At 25.5% G+C, this 20,008-nt stretch overlaps 2 protein-coding genes across 3 annotated transcripts in view; one reads left to right on the forward strand and one right to left on the reverse strand.

Annotated features, from left to right (window-relative positions):
* LOC107164088 (bumetanide-sensitive sodium-(potassium)-chloride cotransporter-like) lies at positions 1 to 13,604 on the reverse strand. 2 transcript variants are annotated; one of them, XM_015511780.2, is made up of 18 exons: positions 13,462 to 13,604; positions 12,799 to 12,862; positions 8,781 to 9,042; positions 7,558 to 7,808; positions 7,314 to 7,428; positions 7,108 to 7,235; positions 6,848 to 7,042; positions 6,414 to 6,645; positions 6,084 to 6,205; positions 5,841 to 5,976; positions 5,495 to 5,706; positions 3,514 to 3,752; positions 3,280 to 3,450; positions 3,104 to 3,204; positions 2,917 to 3,031; positions 1,745 to 1,872; positions 682 to 790; positions 1 to 580 (listed from the first exon to the last, which is right to left on the reverse strand). In XM_015511780.2, the coding sequence occupies exons 2-18, from the start codon at positions 12,847 to 12,849 to the stop codon at positions 454 to 456; spliced, it is 2,694 nt and encodes an 897-aa protein (XP_015367266.2). In that variant the 5' UTR covers positions 12,850 to 12,862; positions 13,462 to 13,604; the 3' UTR covers positions 1 to 453. The 2 variants fall into 2 exon arrangements, with proteins under 2 accessions (XP_015367266.2, XP_015367267.2); XM_015511781.2 differs by having other exon boundaries at positions 13,421 to 13,563.
* The window catches only part of LOC107164089 (katanin p60 ATPase-containing subunit A-like 1), a 14,323-nt gene continuing 7,890 nt past the window's right edge, over positions 13,576 to 20,008 (forward strand). Inside the window, exons 1-2 of the mRNA XM_089225232.1 lie at positions 13,576 to 13,693; positions 19,356 to 19,426. Of these exons, the coding sequence (XP_089081358.1) occupies positions 13,646 to 13,693; positions 19,356 to 19,426 (119 nt within the window). The 5' untranslated portion in view covers positions 13,576 to 13,645. The remainder of the gene's footprint in view (positions 13,694 to 19,355; positions 19,427 to 20,008) is intronic.

Here is a 20,008-nt window from a genome sequence, read left to right on the forward strand (position 1 = left end):
TGAGGTTTTTTTTTTGTTTTAATTGATTTGATGAAATTACAAGGCAGTTTTGTTAGATATAGTAATAATAACTTTAATATAGATTTCATATTATAAATAATTTGCTAAGTACGACGTGATGTAACGTACCTACGTACCCATACGAATCATTCATCACTCATTTACCATTTGATTTACTTTTATGAACATGAAGACTTTAAAGTAGAATAGTACTCAGTCAAACTCAGTTTACTGAATAAGTCCAGAGAATAGTCGCAAATTAAATGACAACGAGTAAATAATTTAGATGTACAATTTGTTATCACTATATCATATTCTACGGGATAGTATATATTATAGTGTTATAATATGTTGAGCTTATGACAATAATTAAGAGAAATATAATATCCGTAATGTTAAACACATTTTAATACTTAAAAAAATAAATATATAATGATACATAATTATTCAAATTTAAGCACTAGCTGTTACGGTTTTAATTTTGTTTCCTTGAATTAAAATACAAGGTGGTAATCCTCTGGTTATCACTTCCATCCAGTACATGTGTATTTGGTCTAGTTTCTCTGTAGTTTTAGATGATCTATAATTAATACAAAACAAATTTTTTTTCGTTTATTTTTACAAAAATTGTTTTAATTTAATACTTTTAAATTAATAAACTATGTAAACGTATTCACTTACATAATGATCAAATCAGATTGCATTGAATACGTTTCTAATAAATCTTTTACATATAAGGTATCAATCACAGTTTGTTTGTTATATTTTTCATCGTCTTGTGGTTGACTTTCTAAATCAAATATTAATAATTTAATATATTTTGTGCAAATATTAGTGGTTTGTTTTCATTTTTCATTTAATCTTGATTTGGTAACAAAAAAAAAAAAAAAAACAATAAAAATTGGGCATGTATACTAAATGTTTCTAGCGTAGCACTTATGTCATCGATACGGTAATACCTACTTATTAGACCAGGTCCTGTAGGCCGGTTTAGCCGGTAATCGCTGTAGATAAATATAAGTTATATAACCTACACAATATATAAACTATAAGAATATATCAATTTCATAATCAATTTAATATTCTACCAAGTACCAATATATGGAGTGAAAATTATTGAGAACTTACATTATACATTATTGTACATTAATGTACATTTGTGTGTAAATTAAATACATTTTGCGACGCGAAATCAAACTAGCACCAATTCATATAAACTACCAACTACAGTTCACTAGATTTTTTAAAAAATGTAACTATTTCCAACTCTAGTTGCAAAAAAAATAAAAAAGGCATTCAAGCTGATAAATTATTCAAAAATATGATCCATAAAATAAATTTAATCTATCTAAAAAGACGTACGTCTTCCCCTTCCCGGGCCTTCTCATCGCCCAATTTGTTAGCATTCATTGGACATATTTCGAAAAAAACGTAGATAATAAGGAAATTTACCAAAATAGTCACAAATATTAGTTAATAATGTTTTCATTAAAATAATATAATGATAGGCAAGCAAGTTAATATTCGAACATTTATTCAAGCGATAAAATATATTTGATGATTTGAAACTTTTGTGGATATTTGTAGACTTCTAGTAAGTGCCTACTAGCTATATCGATAAATGTTTATTTTGTAACCTATCGTATAGTAGAATATTAAAATATACATGATGCAATATATTTATAATTTCATAAATAAGTTTGATAAGACATAAAAAAATAATAATAATAAACTCTATTTTTACCTTGATTGATAAATTGTTGGTTCCATAAAGTGGTGAAATTTGCCATGGTTTTAAGGCTGGTTGCTTTTGCTAATACAACGTCTACAAAATCAAATTGAACTCGATACATTGCTAGTAATTGTTTTAATCTGAAAATAATTTTTATTTTATATTTATTGATAGATAAAAGGTGGAAATTACATTTATTCCATTCCTTAATTATCAGTCTGACACGAATAATAATTATTTTGTGACACAGCAAATTGGAGTTTGAAATTATAAAGTTATGAATTCCCCTGACATGTTCGTGTTGTATTTAAAGCGTACAGTATTATGCTATCCTATCTCATTTTATATGGTATTCTATAATTCTATATAATACAACATATATCATTATACAGGATGGTTCATTAAACATGCTAACTCCCATTTTTCCTTTGACAATGAATCTAATCAAATTCTGATTGTTTGGATTTTTTTGTAATACCTACTGAAGGAGTATTCTGTGATGATACAAAATTCTGTTTTGCTAATGATAACCCCCGTCCCTTTCATTACAATTAATTATTATGTTTTAATGTTTTATAATATTTTGATGTATCAACTACCTACCTACCTAAATCTAAATTCAAACGAATAATTTCACAATTATTAAAATATTAATAGGTACTAAAGATAATAGTTTTTAAAAATATAAGATACATAATATATATGTAATTTTGGATCTAGGGTTTATTATACTTGGACCATTTTTACAAATTATAAATGTTGATGGATAAAATATAATAATTGTGTACTAAACTGGTCAATATATCCCATAATAGCTCCCAATATATCCCAAACCCATTATCCTTAAGTCCTTAATACACAAAGTTAAATAACTCAAAAAATACCCATTCGCATGTTTGCATTGAAACATCAACATGTTAAAAAAAAGTATCCTCTGAATAATTTACAGTAAAGGAGGGTAGTTTTCTAATTCAAAAACAAAATTTTGTATCACCGCCGGAAAATCCTGAGGTAATACAAAAAATATTAAGAATTTGATAATATGATATTTAAAAATATAAAGGGGTAAGTATGCTTTGTGAATCACTCTCTATTTAAAATTATCATTAAAATATTATATTTTTGATGAAAAAATAATTAATCAATAAAAAACGTGTGAAAATTATTGTTGTTTTTAGTATTACTTGTTTTTCTCCATGTCTACGTTTATTAATTGATCAGTCACACCAAATATTCGAAAATTGCATTTTTTCCAGACATCGCACGATTTAAATATGTGTGCGATAATCAATGCTAAACCTGTGAAATTCAGTTTTATTATAAATATTTTATGGGAATCACACATATTTAACTAATTTAATGTAAACACACCTCCGTCGTCAAACAGCCACCATACATCCACTGTCCCATTATTACGTTTTGTGAGAAACGAAAATTGGGTATCGTGCATTTTTACAGAACAATCAAATTCCCTAAGTTAAAAATAATTTGATTTTCTTATACTATGCAAAATAAATAAATGAAAAAAAATCGATGGAAAATATTACTTTGATATATATTTTTCTTCTTCATTTATTAATGATGTACTGTTTACTTTTTCATCTTCGTAAAATTGCGTTTCTGTGCTTTTAGCCAATTTTCTATCTTTGCTTTCAATAATTGTATCATTTATCGGTAACCGAACTATTATAGTCGCAATTCCATCCATATTTGATAAGCTTTTTAATAAAATACAATTTTTTTAAATATATAATTTTAAAATACATACAAAAGCATAATACTTTAATATATTTAAATAGGTTTGTATATCATCATCCGTGCAGTTAAACCAGCCATGTTTATAACCTATTAGAATAATATTAGGTGTAAGAATACCATGACCACAACTATTTATTATATGAACACCAATATCCAAATCAATATTATCAAGAACATTGTACAAAGATTTGATCCCAGTTTGATGTAACCAATTCACTCCTTTTTCCAGCAGTTCTTTTTTTTGTTTATTTATTAAAGGATCCTGAAAAAAATATAGTACATAATGTATCTGTTAAAATTTTAAATAATAAAATAATATGCAAAATTAGTTGGTTTTCATTAAATTTTAATTTATTATGGTAATGATTACCATACCGTATAACTATTGGTTAACGAGAACTTCATCATCATTATATAGGGTGTTTCATAAAGAACGCAGTTTTTGGTTTTGCTACAAAATCAATTTTATTTTATCAGAAATAGATTATTAATAATACATATTGTTTCACTATTAGTAAATAGTTGAGGTTTAAGTGTGAAATGTAATATCGTGCAAATGACCTTCTCTAAAGTCGTTAACAACAGCGCAACATCGAAAAATTGAACTTTGGGCTCGTTTGCGTCTAAGAGTATATTGATGTTCGAAATTGGTCCTGGCTCATTGAATTTACTGACCAGCATCAATATTGCTGATGCGGTAATCGTTTCATGATCTTTTTGAAACGTACGACGTTTAATAGTAACACACTCACCATGTTATAATGCCACCTTCCTAACAATAACAAATAAGTTATAAGATTTAAAAAACTGCGTTCTTTATAAAACACTCTATATCATTTATCATGATATTATTATATAAATTATAATATATCATAATGAATAAAACATGAAAACTTTATACAGATATTTACACTACAACATAAACATCTGTGATTTTACATTATTTATGCCTTTATCTAAACTGTCCCATCGATTCGGACGACAACAACCAACCTTCGGCAATATCACTCCTCTTGCGTATGTCTACATATGTGGTCATACCTTGTGCGTAACTAAGTAATATGCATCCAGTATAATATTCTGTGTCTTTTAATAATAAATGTATTCTTTCAAATATTACTAATATATTAATTGTGTTCTTAATTAATATTAAATTATAAGTATATCAATATAAAACATAATTTTTTCTTCCTTCATTCATCGAATATATGTCAAGTCTGCAGTTGAATTAATTAATTAATGATAGAATTAAATCCTTATATATAATTATGTACCTACACGAAGTTAGTAAATTATATACCTACGTAAGAAAAAATAAATACTTATATATTACGCACGCACATCATTTTTTACATTACTACACTATACGGAAAACTAAAACTAAAAATGGCCATAAATTATCTTACTAATACCTATGTTAAATTTTACTAGATATTTAGTAGTACTTTATTGAGCAATTATATATGAAATATTAAAATATGAATGCATAATTATACAATTTTTTTATCTGTAGATTTTAAAAGATTTTATTAAAATGTAGTAATATTTAATAGGTAATATAAATCTTTAAAAAAAATGTTAATTCTGTTTCAGATTTCTAACATTACTATGATTCAGTAGTAAGTATCTACCTAATTATTTTTGTACTACTAGCTATTATGGTATATCTATCTAATATAATGTATTAGATTATGTTTTTATGTACTATTATTCTTTAAACGAGCAAATAAATTGACAAATAATATAAACTAATAAATTATTATATCTATGCTTTATTAGTTTTAATTTTTGGTATCTATACTAAAAAATTCAATAATAAAGAGTTTTAATATATTTTCCAGACTTTTATATAAATATATTATTATAATTAAATTAATAATCAATATAGAGGTACCTATTATTGTTTATATTAAATAATTACTGATAATGTTTTAATCTTCGTTTAAAAAGTTTCATCTGGATTTTATAATTATAGAATAATCTAAAATGGAACAAATCACGTACCTTTATTATATTGATACACATTTGTAAGCCATTATTTTTAGTTATTATATGAGCAAAATAAACCAATTCTTTTCTTGATTCAGGATCGCCAGAAAGTACCATAATATTTGGTATATAGTTTTTGACATGCTGTTGAATGGTGTCAGCCATGTACACATTCTTTATAACGGTTTTAATTTGTTGTATTTGCCTTGAGGATCCCCAATTTATATCTTTATTTATTTTCAATAAAATAATGATTTATAAAAGTATGTTCTAAGTCAATAGTCAATTCATAGTATTCATAAGCACTACCAGTTAATATTATAATATTACTAATTTCAATATTTTATCACTAATTCCATACCGTCTTTCTTTCCAGATGCAATTGTATATAAAATCCATATAATACACGCAACGATTACTGACATTTGTTTGTCAATAAATATCATCACCAAAAAACAAATAATAGCACCAGTAAGACTTAACCATTTGTTATAAAACTAAAAACATAATTAATTTGTATTAATATTATGTTATTTGTATAGTACCTAATATTAATGTATAATGATTTATGACCTAAGGTATTATGGTATTTTTAAATGGGTACCTTGTATGATGGTCTCCAACCCAATGGTTGAAAATGTGCAACATGAAAGGTACACAAATTTAACAAAGCGTAAGCACACAGATAAATCGTTGAGATGAATGACGCGATCGCATTCAGTTCACCTGTAAAATAATATATAAGCAAATAGGTATATCCAAAAGGCTTAAATTGTAGTTTTAAAATGTATTTGTAAAGATTATTTAGTTGTGTTGGCATATACAGCTATAATAAAAATGTACAAAGTATACGGTTTTGATTTCCAATACACAATTATTATCATAGCTTATAGCTATAATATTAAGTATTAATCAACAATATTATATTCAATACCTATCAAAAGAAATATCGATGATATTACAATAGCCAATATGTGAGCTCGATAAGGTTCATTAGATTTTCCATAACCTTTTGATAAGTATTTAAGGAATGGATAAATATCATCTTGACCCATTCTTTGTAATATTTTAGGAACAGCAATTAAGGCAGTCAATGCAGTACTTAGGGTGGCTGCAAAACATCCAAGGTATATGAGATACGGCCATAAAGATATTGTCTGCATCAACTGTAACAATATATTAGAATTCAATAATAATACATATATTAGCATATACTATAGTAGTATAGTTACATTTCATTTTTCATATGAACACTAAATCGTTATCATATTATTATTATGATTTATAGAGCCTCTTCGTTATTTGTTACAACTTAATTATTAATATACCTATATATAGTTATATCTTAATAAATATAAATATTTTTACATTTTCGTTATGGTATAATCCTTGATTACATTTCCTAAATGAACAATTTAAATAAAATTCATTTAGTATTTCATTTGAATGGCCACTTGCTTCTCTAAGTTGAACCGCCCCCGGCACTATCACTAAAACTACGTACGAAGTAATGGTAATGAGGATCGATAACAGAGTTCCCTTCGGTATTGATGAACTTGGATCCTACAAAATCACCATATTTATAATTACTGCCAAAGATAATATTTGATATTTTTAAATATAGATACCTTAAGATCTCCCGATATATTTGCTCCAGCTTGGATACCCGTAACCGATGGAAAAAAAACGGCAAAAATTGTAAAAAAAGATTGATCGTTCGTATAATTTGAATACCAATTTTCTTTAAATGTCTTCACTAAAAAATGATAACTTTCATGTTTATAAGTAAATATTGTATATTTTTATCAATTGCAATGGTTAAAAATAAATTTACTGCTAAATCCAGTGAAGCCAGAAGCTATTGCATCATCATTAGTTGGTCCTATAAATGATCCGATTAAGACATCGAAAATTGCACCAACAATAAAAATTAGCAATATATTTTGAATCTTGAAAAATAATAAATAATAAAAATAAAAATATAAAAGTAAATTTTAATAATAATATCAAATACTTAACTATAGTTATATATATAGATATATCTATAGCTAATACTATAAATTATTAGCATTACTAACCTTAGCTTCATCATCCATACCTACACCACACAATACTCCCATAATAAGTATCGCTATAAATCCTATAAGTATAAATATAAAATTGGAATCCATTGCATGTATGTTAAACGTATTCAATAATGATTTTAATGACAAACAAAATCCGATTGTGTTTAATGCTACTAAAATGGTATTGGCTAATGCCAAAAGAATTCCAATAGATGCTCCAAATTCCGGCCCGATTGATCTGGAAATAATAAAATATAAACCCCCTGAGGGATAATAATATGTTAGTTTTCAATACATTTTTTATTTCATATGCCTATTATTATTTATTATAGAAACGTAAATTAAATGCAATTTAGATAGATTTGGGATACTATTAGCAAAATGCATTTTAAATATCTTCCCCTCAACATATTTTTAATTACAAATATTTAATATGATATTATGAACATTTCTATAAACATTCAGATTTCCGAACACATATTACTTGAGAATTTTGGGATATGAATTATGCTACATTTAAATACTAGTCAATGTAGTCAATAGTCTTAAATTAGTTAAATTATAAAACATTGCAAATCTAATGATTACATTTTGAAACTTAACTTAAATGAAGTTTCTTTACTGCAGTTGCTTTTAACAGGTGATCGTCGGACCATATGGATGCTTCTTTGAACTTAAAGAAAGTTTTCTGCTAAAATTTTCAACTAGTGGAAATTTAAAACTTTTATCATACAATTTTCAATTTCGTTGTTTTTGCTTGTAAAATTATTTTATTTAATCTACAAGAAGACAATGAGTCCCACTAAACATGTTTGCGTGGGAAAGGGAGAGGCGTAAACAATATATAAGTACACTACACAACTTTTATTATCATAATTATCATAATCAATTTTTATTGATTGGTATATAAACTGCAGTTATATATACCTAAGTAATTTTAAATAGTTACCTCTATTAATAGTTTTTCTCAAATATTTCTTTAGACAAATAACACACCATTGGAAAATCAATACATTCATAGTTCTGCCACAGAATAGATTTCATCTATTCTGTCTATTCTGTGGTTTTGCTCAGAATTTAAAAGTAATTTCTAACTATTGAATAAGTGTTTTTTTGATCATTGTGCGATGGAATGCATATGAGGATGTATGTGTATTCGCCTACGGTGAATTCGGTACGTGACGCGCTCGAGCAGCTCTTTGTTTAATAATACAATATTAAAAAATAGTAAATACCTCCTTTAACTCGTCCATTGGTGCTGATGGCTGACAGTGAAAAGGCAGTGATAATAATTATTACAAGTGATATGAAGATAATCAAAATTGAATCAAATATGCCAGCTTGTCCTACAATCCATGGCATCCGCAAAAAAAGCATAACACCCCATATACTGAGTAAACATGGATTTAGTACACCTTCGATCCATCCTAATTTTATACCTTGGTCCACATTTAATTTACTTTCTTCGTCACGAACCAGTTTCTCATAGGATTGGATCTATAAAATACATTGCAACATAAGTATATAATATTATATAATTATATAGGTATTTAAAAAGCAAAAGCAATACGGCCAATACGCTAAAACCTAGTACATACTACATACTACAGTATTTACATTATTTAGCATACTACTATAATGATGATCAGTTAAGACCACAATATTACATGTGCAATGAGATTAGGTAACATTCATACCATCACCGACATCGGCGACATATCACCTAATGGATATTATATGTTATGAGGTTATGACTATGAATCGATATCAAAGTATTCAAAGGAGTTAACTGGATCAGTTTATTAGTTTAAATTTTCAAAGTGGATTTTCAATGGAATTGAAAATGGTGAGGGAAAATAAATGTTATATTAGTGGGTCTTGGTTAATTATATATACCATATTACCATACTTACGTAAAATAAATCAGAAATTTTACTGTGAGCTTATGTCAGTTGATTCATGTATGATTTTATTAAATGTTTGTATCAAGTATTATATACAGGTTATAAATTGTTGTTGGTAATATATTATAACAGGGAATATGAAGTTGTTATAAACTGAAGTTAGACAAATCTAGATTGATCAATCGTTCAAGTGATAATTTGAAAATCTTGTATTATGTATACCAATTTATATTTTACCTACGTATAATTATAAATAATAAAATCAACATATTATATTGCTCTACAGTAAGTACTCACTACTCATACATTATAATGTATAATATACAGATATATATAATATAATATAATACCTAATATAACATATAGAATAAACTTATATCGTCAAAATCGACCATGAAAATACTGTTCAGTACCTATATTTAGAACTGTAGGAATTAACTGCACCTTCAGCTACAAGCGATTTATTTTGGAATCATTACAATGTAATCATGATTTCATTACAAATCATGATAATGACTTAAAAGTTAAAATATAACATTAAATATTCAAACCAATAGACAAAGTCTATTATACTGTGAATTTTCAAGGATTTATATAAAATTGATATAATTCATAAAGTACTAAATAGTATAGTAAAATTTAATGTTAATTATATAGGAGTGGACATCTATCCATAACATTGAAATTTGTTATACATCTATATTCCATATACTATGAACGAAAAATACAACTTCAATTAAGAACATTTGTACAGATATTTTAACTACATTATATAACACAATATATTTTTAAAAATATGTTGAATGTACCTTATTTACATTTAAGTGGAAAGAATTACTATTAATTTTTAAAAATGCATAGGTTGGTAAGTAAGCGGATGTTATTCTGCTGTTCAATAGGTTACAAGTGGGTTACTGTAATGAATGGTATTAAATTTAAATATTCAATGATATAATATCATTGTATACGAAAAGCGATTCTGAGTGGAGACGGTTTATCAGTCTAAGATATTTTATAGTATATATAAAATAAATTTCAAATTATTTAAATCAGATTCAATATGTACCCAACAATCCAACTCACTCAGTTATTCTTGTAGGTATATACAATTTATTATAAAGTATTAATATTAGAATATAAAGTATACTCTAACTCTAGAAATTTAAGTACTCACGAATAATATTTTTAAATTACAACTATATTTAAAATTTTTAATTTTGATTATTTAATATGTATTTCATCCAAATTTGAACTTAAAATAATTACAAAAAAGCTGTCTTTGAAAAGTTTTTAGATTTTTTTTGTAGCAGAATTAATACTATGTATTTAGGTAGGTACATGAAACCTTGTTTTAAAAAATGTTCAATCCTTAGCTATACAATTTAAACGTTTTATACACTTCTAACAACTAAAGGATTTGTAAATTTCCAATTAATTACATTTTGTCAAAATTTGAACTTTAAACGGTTATAAAAAAAAAAAAAAAAAACGTGCCTATGAACATTCAATATTTCAAGTATTTTAACTCCCTAACCTAAAATAAAAGTTATAGTTTTAGTTTAATAACAAAAGTGTATATCACGCTAGTTGATGCTAAATTAACAATACAGTTGTGGTGCATATGCATATCGAGTATAATTTACATGTTTAAATTGTCTGTAAACATAGAAGTCTTATTAATCTTGAGCAAAAATAAGGTATACATATAGGTAACCACCCAACTCACAATCACAAAATAAGTGTATATACTGAAATATATACCTGTCAAATAAATAATATAGTTTTTTTTTTTTTTTTTTTTTTTTTTTTATTGATCAAAATGACATCGGCGACAACGGCCATTAGTCTTAAACTTCTTTACATTATTAATTACATTTTTTTGGTATTTTAAATATAATAATTTTAAATTAAGTCGTACAATTCATATTTTCTTAATATAGTTTTTATTTTAATGAACAATGAACATATACCATTGTACCAACATCGTTTACTGTTTGGTATTAGAAACTTTATAGTTGCTGTAGTACCCTGTTTTTAAATTCAGTGATCTTAGACTGATAATACTAATGAATTCAAAATTTTTAAAAATAGATGATTAGATTTAAATTGATTATTATTTTTTATTCACAATTAGTGGATTAATAATTTTTATTTTTAAATCATCTATACAACCATTGTCCATTGGTACGGGCACCTGGAATGTTTCCAAGACCAACGTAAGAGCTAGATCACCTAAGAAAACTCGGAGGCCCCTCAATAAAAGCCAGTTTTTTTTATTATTATACTGCTCGATAATCATGGCTCACGATTATGAATTATAAATTATAACATGTAATTGTATATCTAATAAAGTAATAACTATTTCAAAATTCCAATATATTTTAGTTACTATAAAACAGACAAAACAGTATATAAACGCAAATTGTGTTGCTATATCGACGAAAATAAATTGCATCCAAATAATAACATTATTAACTCTTATGGATGGGTACTTCAGATACGCATGTGTTGTTCCGTATTCAAACTTATAACATGACAAATTTGCGTCCCTCTTTAACGTTATTTTTTCGAATCTTAAGGGGATTGGAAGAGTGGTGATTTTCTGTCTTTGTCTAACACACGTGGAACATACAATACGCCTGATAAAAATTAAATTACTTCTAGTTGCTCGATTTAAAATATGTAAAGTTTTTTGAATTGGTATACAAGTTTACTTTGCATAGGTCAAAGCATATTTTTAATATATTTAATAATAAAAAATTGACAAATTTATAAAATTAAAAATATATTTATTCTTGTCAAAATATTGCTACAATCGAAAAAGTGCTTCGAACGATGCAAAGTAAACTTGTATACCAATTAACACATCTTTACAAATTTTAAATCGAACAACTAGAAGTACCTTAATTTTTGTCAGGCATATTGTATGTCCCACGTGTGTTAGACAAAGACAGAAAATCACCGCTTACAATCCCCTTAAATCATTAGATATATAAAGAAAGGATATAAAATAAGAACACCTATTAAAAAGTTATTATGTAGGACATGTAGGTATATCGTTATCTACATTGATAACAAAATATTTAAATCAATATCTACAGATTAATAATATTATTATCTATAAGTAGGATGATTTGGCATGCAATTAATCATTAGAAAAAATTATAAGAACTTAAGATAGGTATAATTGTATAAATACTTTTGTCGATTTATTTCCTTTGCTATTAAGTAGGTAAATAACTGTACAAAACGGCTGTATATTTTATATTAGTATGAAACATTAAAATAATAAAAATAAACAACTAATACCTAATTTATCGTTATGTCGATAATTACTTAATTTATTTACCTGATTTGTCCAATGGTAAGTTTTTAGTTTAACATCCGCCTGTTCAGTCATACTGTCTTGTCAACTGAATAGATAAATAATAATAAATATATCAATTTACACAAATTTCGTATTTTTCGAGTTTAATTAAGAAAATTTATGTTTGTAGTTGGTAATCAATATTTGATTTACGTAAAAAAAAAGCTTGAGTGAAAATTTAGTAAAAAGTAAGTATTAATACTTAATACATTTTTTGTTAAATCATGAGTATATTTTATGTTTTTATATTTAATAAATTAATATCTGTACATTTTTTAAATTAATAAAGACTATTACGTTTACAAAATGTCAATTATTTAAGTAAACGAAAATCGTATGAGATAAACTGATAGCTATTGCAGTAGAAATTGAACCGGTTTATACTGAGTATAATACAATATTATTTTTCATTAGGTGGGAGGCTGACGGGCTGTGTTAAAAAGTGGTTCATCATTTAAAAGATCATAGTATATTAACGAATAATTAATCCCAATTTAGCAAGAATTTATAGTACAACAAATATTTTTAAATATTTAAAATGTTTAGTTAAATGTATATTTAACGTATGAATAAAATAATATTTATAAAGCAAATAGGTAGGTACCTCTATTATTTATATAATATATTATATTTCAATAAACGCACCCGAATTCACGATGCAAGTAGTTGTTGCTATGGAAATAATATTATAGTTTAGTTTAACTGTGCGTGATCAATGTTTGATGGTTTTAATATTCATAATATGCCAGTATGTTGAGAAAAAACTTTTATTTTGATTACACAATTCACGTTCTTTCATTGAATAGAAAATAACTTAAGTTTTGTAAAAATGATAAGCGATTCATTAAACAACAGTACGCACCAAGGACGCGATTATGTAAGTTGTATTAGACTAATACTTACTTGTTACTTATCACCTATGTCATTATAATGCTATCTTAATAAATATGTATAAATTTGTAAATAACACTTTAATGATTCAAAGTAAAAAATAATCAGTATTGTTGAACCGAATAATATACTGATTGCTGGGTAATATTGTTTTAAGTGGCCACGACACAAACATTTGTTTTTCTTGTCAGTAAGTCACGTGTAGCAATATCTTTTTTATTTCATTGTGTTTAAAGTTTGCCGACATATAGGCAATACGTAAAAAAAATAGTTAATAAATAAATAAATAAATAAAGATAAAAATATTTCGTCTTTTCACGATTACTCTTATCTGGTGACTGGTGTCCTGGTTCAATTAAATTACATTTATTAAAAACATTTAAATATGTTTATTTGTGTACGTTTCATAAAAAAAAAACATTTGTTATACATTGACGGGATAGTTTATTAAAATTTTCATTTTTATTATGACAATCATATTTTAGCATATATTTATATTTCCATGTATTAATGGCTTATTAAAGAATGAAAATATTAAAATAATTATCTGGCTATGTGCAAGAAAAATTCTCTCTTATTAAACTTTGCAGCCCCAAACTTCACCAGTCATAATTGTGGAAGTATACTTATTATTGCAAGCAAATAGTACTGTTGCCATATTAGGTACCTACACATGAAACAGAGACGTAGGTATAGTTAACACATGTTGATGTTACTATGTTAGTATAGCAGTGCTTTAATAGTAATAAATACTAGTATGAACATGTTTGAAAATTTACTTTTACAGAATTTGAAGTCATTACTTTTACTATTTTTTCTCTTGTTTTATAATCGATAGTTTTAATTAGTTTAATGACAAAATAATTTGAGATTCCATTTGCGAATTTATGTGATTTTTACGTATGTTGTCAAAATTCAAACTTTGAATGCTTATAAAAAAAATTGTAACAATATATTTATTTTATTTTTCAAGTGCTATTGTAAAATTATGTTAAGAGCCTTGTATTAAATTTTCAAATCTTAGATTTAAAAAGAAAAACTTTTATGAATTTCTATCTAAGATAATTTGAACATTTTTTAACTATTCAGTCAAAATTTTAACTTTAAATGCTTATAAAAAAAAAATCGTGCCTATATGTATTTTTAATATTTTTCAACTGCTATTGTAACAATGTGTTAGGAGCCTTTTATTAAATTTTCAAGCTTTTTTACCAAACAAATACATTTTTATCGATATTTATAGAAAAAAAAACTAAAAAAGTTGAAAAATTACAATGTCAAAAAACGGCTCAAAACAAATCAAAATATTTTGAAAATTTTATCAATGTCAAAATCAAATTTCTGTATAAACATTCAGTGAAAATTTCAAGTATCTGCGGTCATTTGTTTTAGAGTTACACCAAAATAAGAAAATCGCTAAATAAGAAATCTAGTGAAACTCCAATGTTGTAAAAATTTAAATTTCAAACGCTCATAAAACTTTAATTTAAATTTCTGATGGACATTTTTTTTTGTGATAAAGATTGACAAGCTTGTAAGGAATCTTGTATTATATTTTCAAATCTTAGGTTTAAAAATACATTTTTTTCTGAATTTCTAGCACTAAAATTTGTGAATTTTTGTGATATTTACGTATTTTGTAAAAATTCATACTTTGAATGCTTATAAAAAAAATTATGACTACCTATGAATTTATTTTATTTTTCAACTGCCATTGTAATAATATGTTAGGAGCCTTGTATTAAATTTTCAAGTTTTTCTACCTTGTAAATAAATTTTTATCAATATTAATTTTAAAAAAAAACTAATTATGATCGAAAATTGCATAATAGCATTATTTTGCTGTAACTCAAAAATGAATCATTGTAAAAACTTGATATTTAAAAAAAATGTTTATATTAAGGTTATTGTATATTTACGATTAGATTTACAAAATATTTTAACTTTTTTAAAGCTATTTATAAACAGTTGAAATTTTCCATTTTTCTAAGTTTCTTTTTGAAAGACCTATAAAAAAAATTTGGTTATCCAAAAATCTTTAAAAGGTTTATTATAAATTTATAAGTTGGACTTATCGTATTAAAAAAAAAAATAAAAATTCGTTAGTCAGTGTTTATAAGCATTTTAAGTTCAATTGTTTAAAAAAATATGTCAAAATCGCGAAAATTTGGCTGGAATTATGAAGTTGAAAATTCATAAATTTTTTGTAATTTATACCTAAGATTAAAAACCCAACACAAAGATCTATACAACTTTTCTTTAAATAACTGTAAAAAAAAACTCCAGTCAATATTGAAAACATTTTGTGTGCGTACTTATAAAATACATTATAATTTAAACATTGGTAATATACTAATATAATATATCCTAGACTGACAAATCATCACCGTTCAGGATCGTTTTCAGTATACAAAATATATACAATTCGGCTGTATAGTGTCGGCACTCGGCTGTCACTGCACTCAAATTTAACACATCCATAATAGTGACCTACTCTCCATTTCTACTATACAGCAGAGTGATACCCACTTGCCCACTTTTTTTTAAAAGCTTTATAAGCCACTTTGCCAACATAACTATAATAATTTTTTGTCAAATTATCAAATTTAATATTTATCCCACTATTGAATGTCTAGGAAAAAACTGAATATTTATTTTCAATATTTATTAATTACCAAAATCTTGTATTACATTTACAAGATTATTGATGGTTAAAAGCTTAAATCAACATTTATAAACAAAATTTCATAAAAACTTCAAAATATAGCTTAAAATTCATCATAATATTTTGAATACAAAAAATACTTCTAGATTTTTAAATTAATTTTAAAATATTATAGAAATTGAGACTGTAATCAGTTACTGCAATAATATTATTGTGATAAACATTTTTTGCCTACTTATTTAATTAAAAGAATAAGTATGTCAAATTATTAATTATTATTATTTATTGTTGCTGCGGAAATCTAATAAGTTTTGAAATGCTACATCACATGACAAAATATGTTACATCGGTTTATATTATATCGGGTATAAGTTTTTGAAAATTATATCGGATTTCTAAGTTATTTTGTATCGGTTCTTGGAAATATTATACTGGTTATCGGTTGTATACCGGTAATATAAATCGGATATTCGGAAAAGTGCTATCAGCTCAGCTCTAAATTATTAATATACGAGGTGCACTCGAAACTACAACATGGCGACTTTCCTTTTTTTTATGTTATTTATTTAAACTTTTTAAAGTTTTTACTCATTTTATATTTAAATTAGGTAGGTATCCAGCTTTAATAATCATCAAAATTGTTTACGTGTTTCCATGTCCATGTGGATGTCGGGTTATATTTAGCCTTATATACTTACGTTTATAGTTTCAGATACTTTATTAGTAATAATAATAATTAGTATTAGTAATAACACTAATAACTATTGAGCGAGAACGCATAATGAGTTTATATTTGAAGATTTTTGGTTGATGGAAACATCATAAGTTATAATTGTTACCTATATTGTATAGGTAATGCATGATATAATATATATATATTTTAATACAATATACTGTTACACATTATTAGGATATTATTTACATTATTTATAATCATGCCTAAAAAGTATGGTTGAAATTTGTTAGGTATTCAAATTTTTTCCAAATATTTTTATTGGACATTAGTTGCAATTAAATATAGGTAATATAGATAATTTGATAATTTATAATATATTACAATAAAATGTTTAATTTTTATTATTTATCTTAAAAATGTTTAAAAATAGTCAATTATTATCATTTTATTTATATAAATGGCTTTAATTGATTTAATTGGATCACAAATTTTAATATAATGTAACACTATCGTGTTTCTCGCATAGTCGCATGTATTCGTATACTTTTGTACACAATGTTCAGTGACAAAGATACTATTATGTATACTTATATGCACATTTAATTGTTTTAATTATAGGGGCGTTTTATTCTTTGATGAAAATATTCTACTTGCTCCTATAATACAGTTCCTAGGGTTTCTGTACCTACAGTTGGATAGTAAATTTGTATGCACAATAATAATTCATATTATAAACACCTACACCTCCATAATTTATGACTAGTTTCATATTCAAGCATATACAAGAACAATAAGAACAGTTTAAACATATTTTATGATGTAAATAAAATTTCATCTAGTATTATATACATTACACTTATAGAACAGACCTATAGACCTACGCATATATAACAAATTTATATATATACGTTAAGGTGAATGACGACATTTGGTGAATGTCACATTCACCGAAATTCCTAGTGAATGTCAATTTCTTCTTAGATGTAGACATTCACTGCAGGTGAATGTTGACATGCACTATCTGTTTTTGGTGAATGTTGACATTTTGTAAAAAAAACCTAGTGATAAAATAGTTTTAGTTAAAAGGTTAATAATTAAACATAAATTATTTTATTTTATATTATATTATAAAAATTATTTGTTGCAACAAGATAAACTACTATGACATTTTGAATTCATAACATTCCTGAGGACCTACAACTACACTTCTTCGATACTCACTTTGCCTTACAATTGCATCTCAAGTACCCCTGTCGGCTGTTTGAGGAACCGAAGTGGAAGCTTTCCTTGAGGACACGGATTGGTCAGTAGCAACTTCTTCAGGTGTTAATAATTGTTATTTACATACAGCAAATTGATTACGGGTGTATAATTGTTTTATTACACCCTCTTTTGTGCCTAGTGTGTAAAATTCATTATGGACAGCTATGACAACTGCCAATATGTTCTGTGGATCCATACGCCCTCGGTCAACATCAGGAAATTTAAAATGATACATCAAAGTATTAACTAGCTATCGAAAAACATACTTTTCTAAAATCCTCATAAAAAAATTTGCATCATTCTTTTGACGAAAATTTATTTTTGAATAAAATTCACTTGAAATTAACATATTAATCTTAAAAAAAAGTAACTCATTAAGTTAAAAGATTTTGAAATAAAAGTAATGAGTTAATGAACTTAATTAACATTAACTTAACATTTTAACTTAATTTTAACTTTTAATTCATTAATACCCAGCATTGCCAATTTTTAACTAAACATTTTTAAAAAGCATCAAAACTCAATATTGTGAATATCAACATTCACCAAAACTCAATTGTGAATGTTAACACTCACCGATAATCGTTATGAATGTTGACTTTCACCGGTGACTGTTGGTAATTTTTAAATATTTATACAATATGTTGACATTCACCAAAAACAGCAGTGAATGTCAACATTCACCAAATGTCATCATTCACCTTAACATAATAATTATGTAATTTAATGTTGCGTATATTATGTACACGTATTTCTTAGACAGACTTTAATCCCAGAAAAAAAATGTATTTATATAAGTTATAAGAATTGGTGATACTATATAGAATTATATTTGGTTCAGATTTGTTTAATTTTATTAATTTTATTTTTAATATTAATTTTTAATAATTCAAAAGGAAATTAAGTATATTAAAAATGCATTCACAGGAAAAAAAGAAGAAACAGGAAAGAATATAATTATATTTGGTTCAGATTTATTTAATTTAATTTTAAATGTAATTTTTAATAATTTAAAAATAAATTATATTAAAAATGCATTCACAGGAAAAAAAGAAGAAACAGGAAAGAAAAAAGTCAATTCTTTACTTGATAGAGAACTTTTTAAGATTTGAAGGGTACGAATAGTTAAGTATAATTTTATTGTTTTATACACCTATGCAGTACGCACCAATCGTAAAGTAAATAATATTTTGAGGTAGGTATAGTAGCTTTAAATATGTAATATTTAAGGTAGTAATAGCCAGTAGGTGACAGGTGTAGCCGGTGTAGGTAGATCTTAAAATGAACGTAGGTAATGGTTATTTTCATGTCCGACGTGAAATTATTTGTTTTCACGTTCTGCCCTGTGATTGGTAGTAATATTGATAAGAAATATTTCTTTATAATAAGTTATTTATAAATATGTCCCAGTTTTAACCGAGGTTTAATGTTTAATCAATGTTAAAATTACAATACAGTCATACTGATTAATCTTAATAAGTCAAGTGCTCAAGTCAGTCGTGAGGGTATAATTAAAGTAAGTAAATAAAATAAATCAATCATGTAGTATAAACGAGTATAAAATTCATGGTATAAAACTTCATAATTTGTGGTGTAAATCTAAATATATAGTATAATAATTGGTACATTTCGGTTATCGTACCCAAACGGCAAACGGTCGGCCGGTCGACTGCGGCAGCGGTCGGGATATACCGATT

Source organism: Diuraphis noxia, unplaced genomic scaffold, assembly GCF_037042655.1.
Source record: "Diuraphis noxia isolate RWA-SAM2 unplaced genomic scaffold, SU_Dnox_SAM2 contig0004, whole genome shotgun sequence".
NCBI classification, from domain to species: domain Eukaryota; kingdom Metazoa; phylum Arthropoda; class Insecta; order Hemiptera; family Aphididae; genus Diuraphis; species Diuraphis noxia.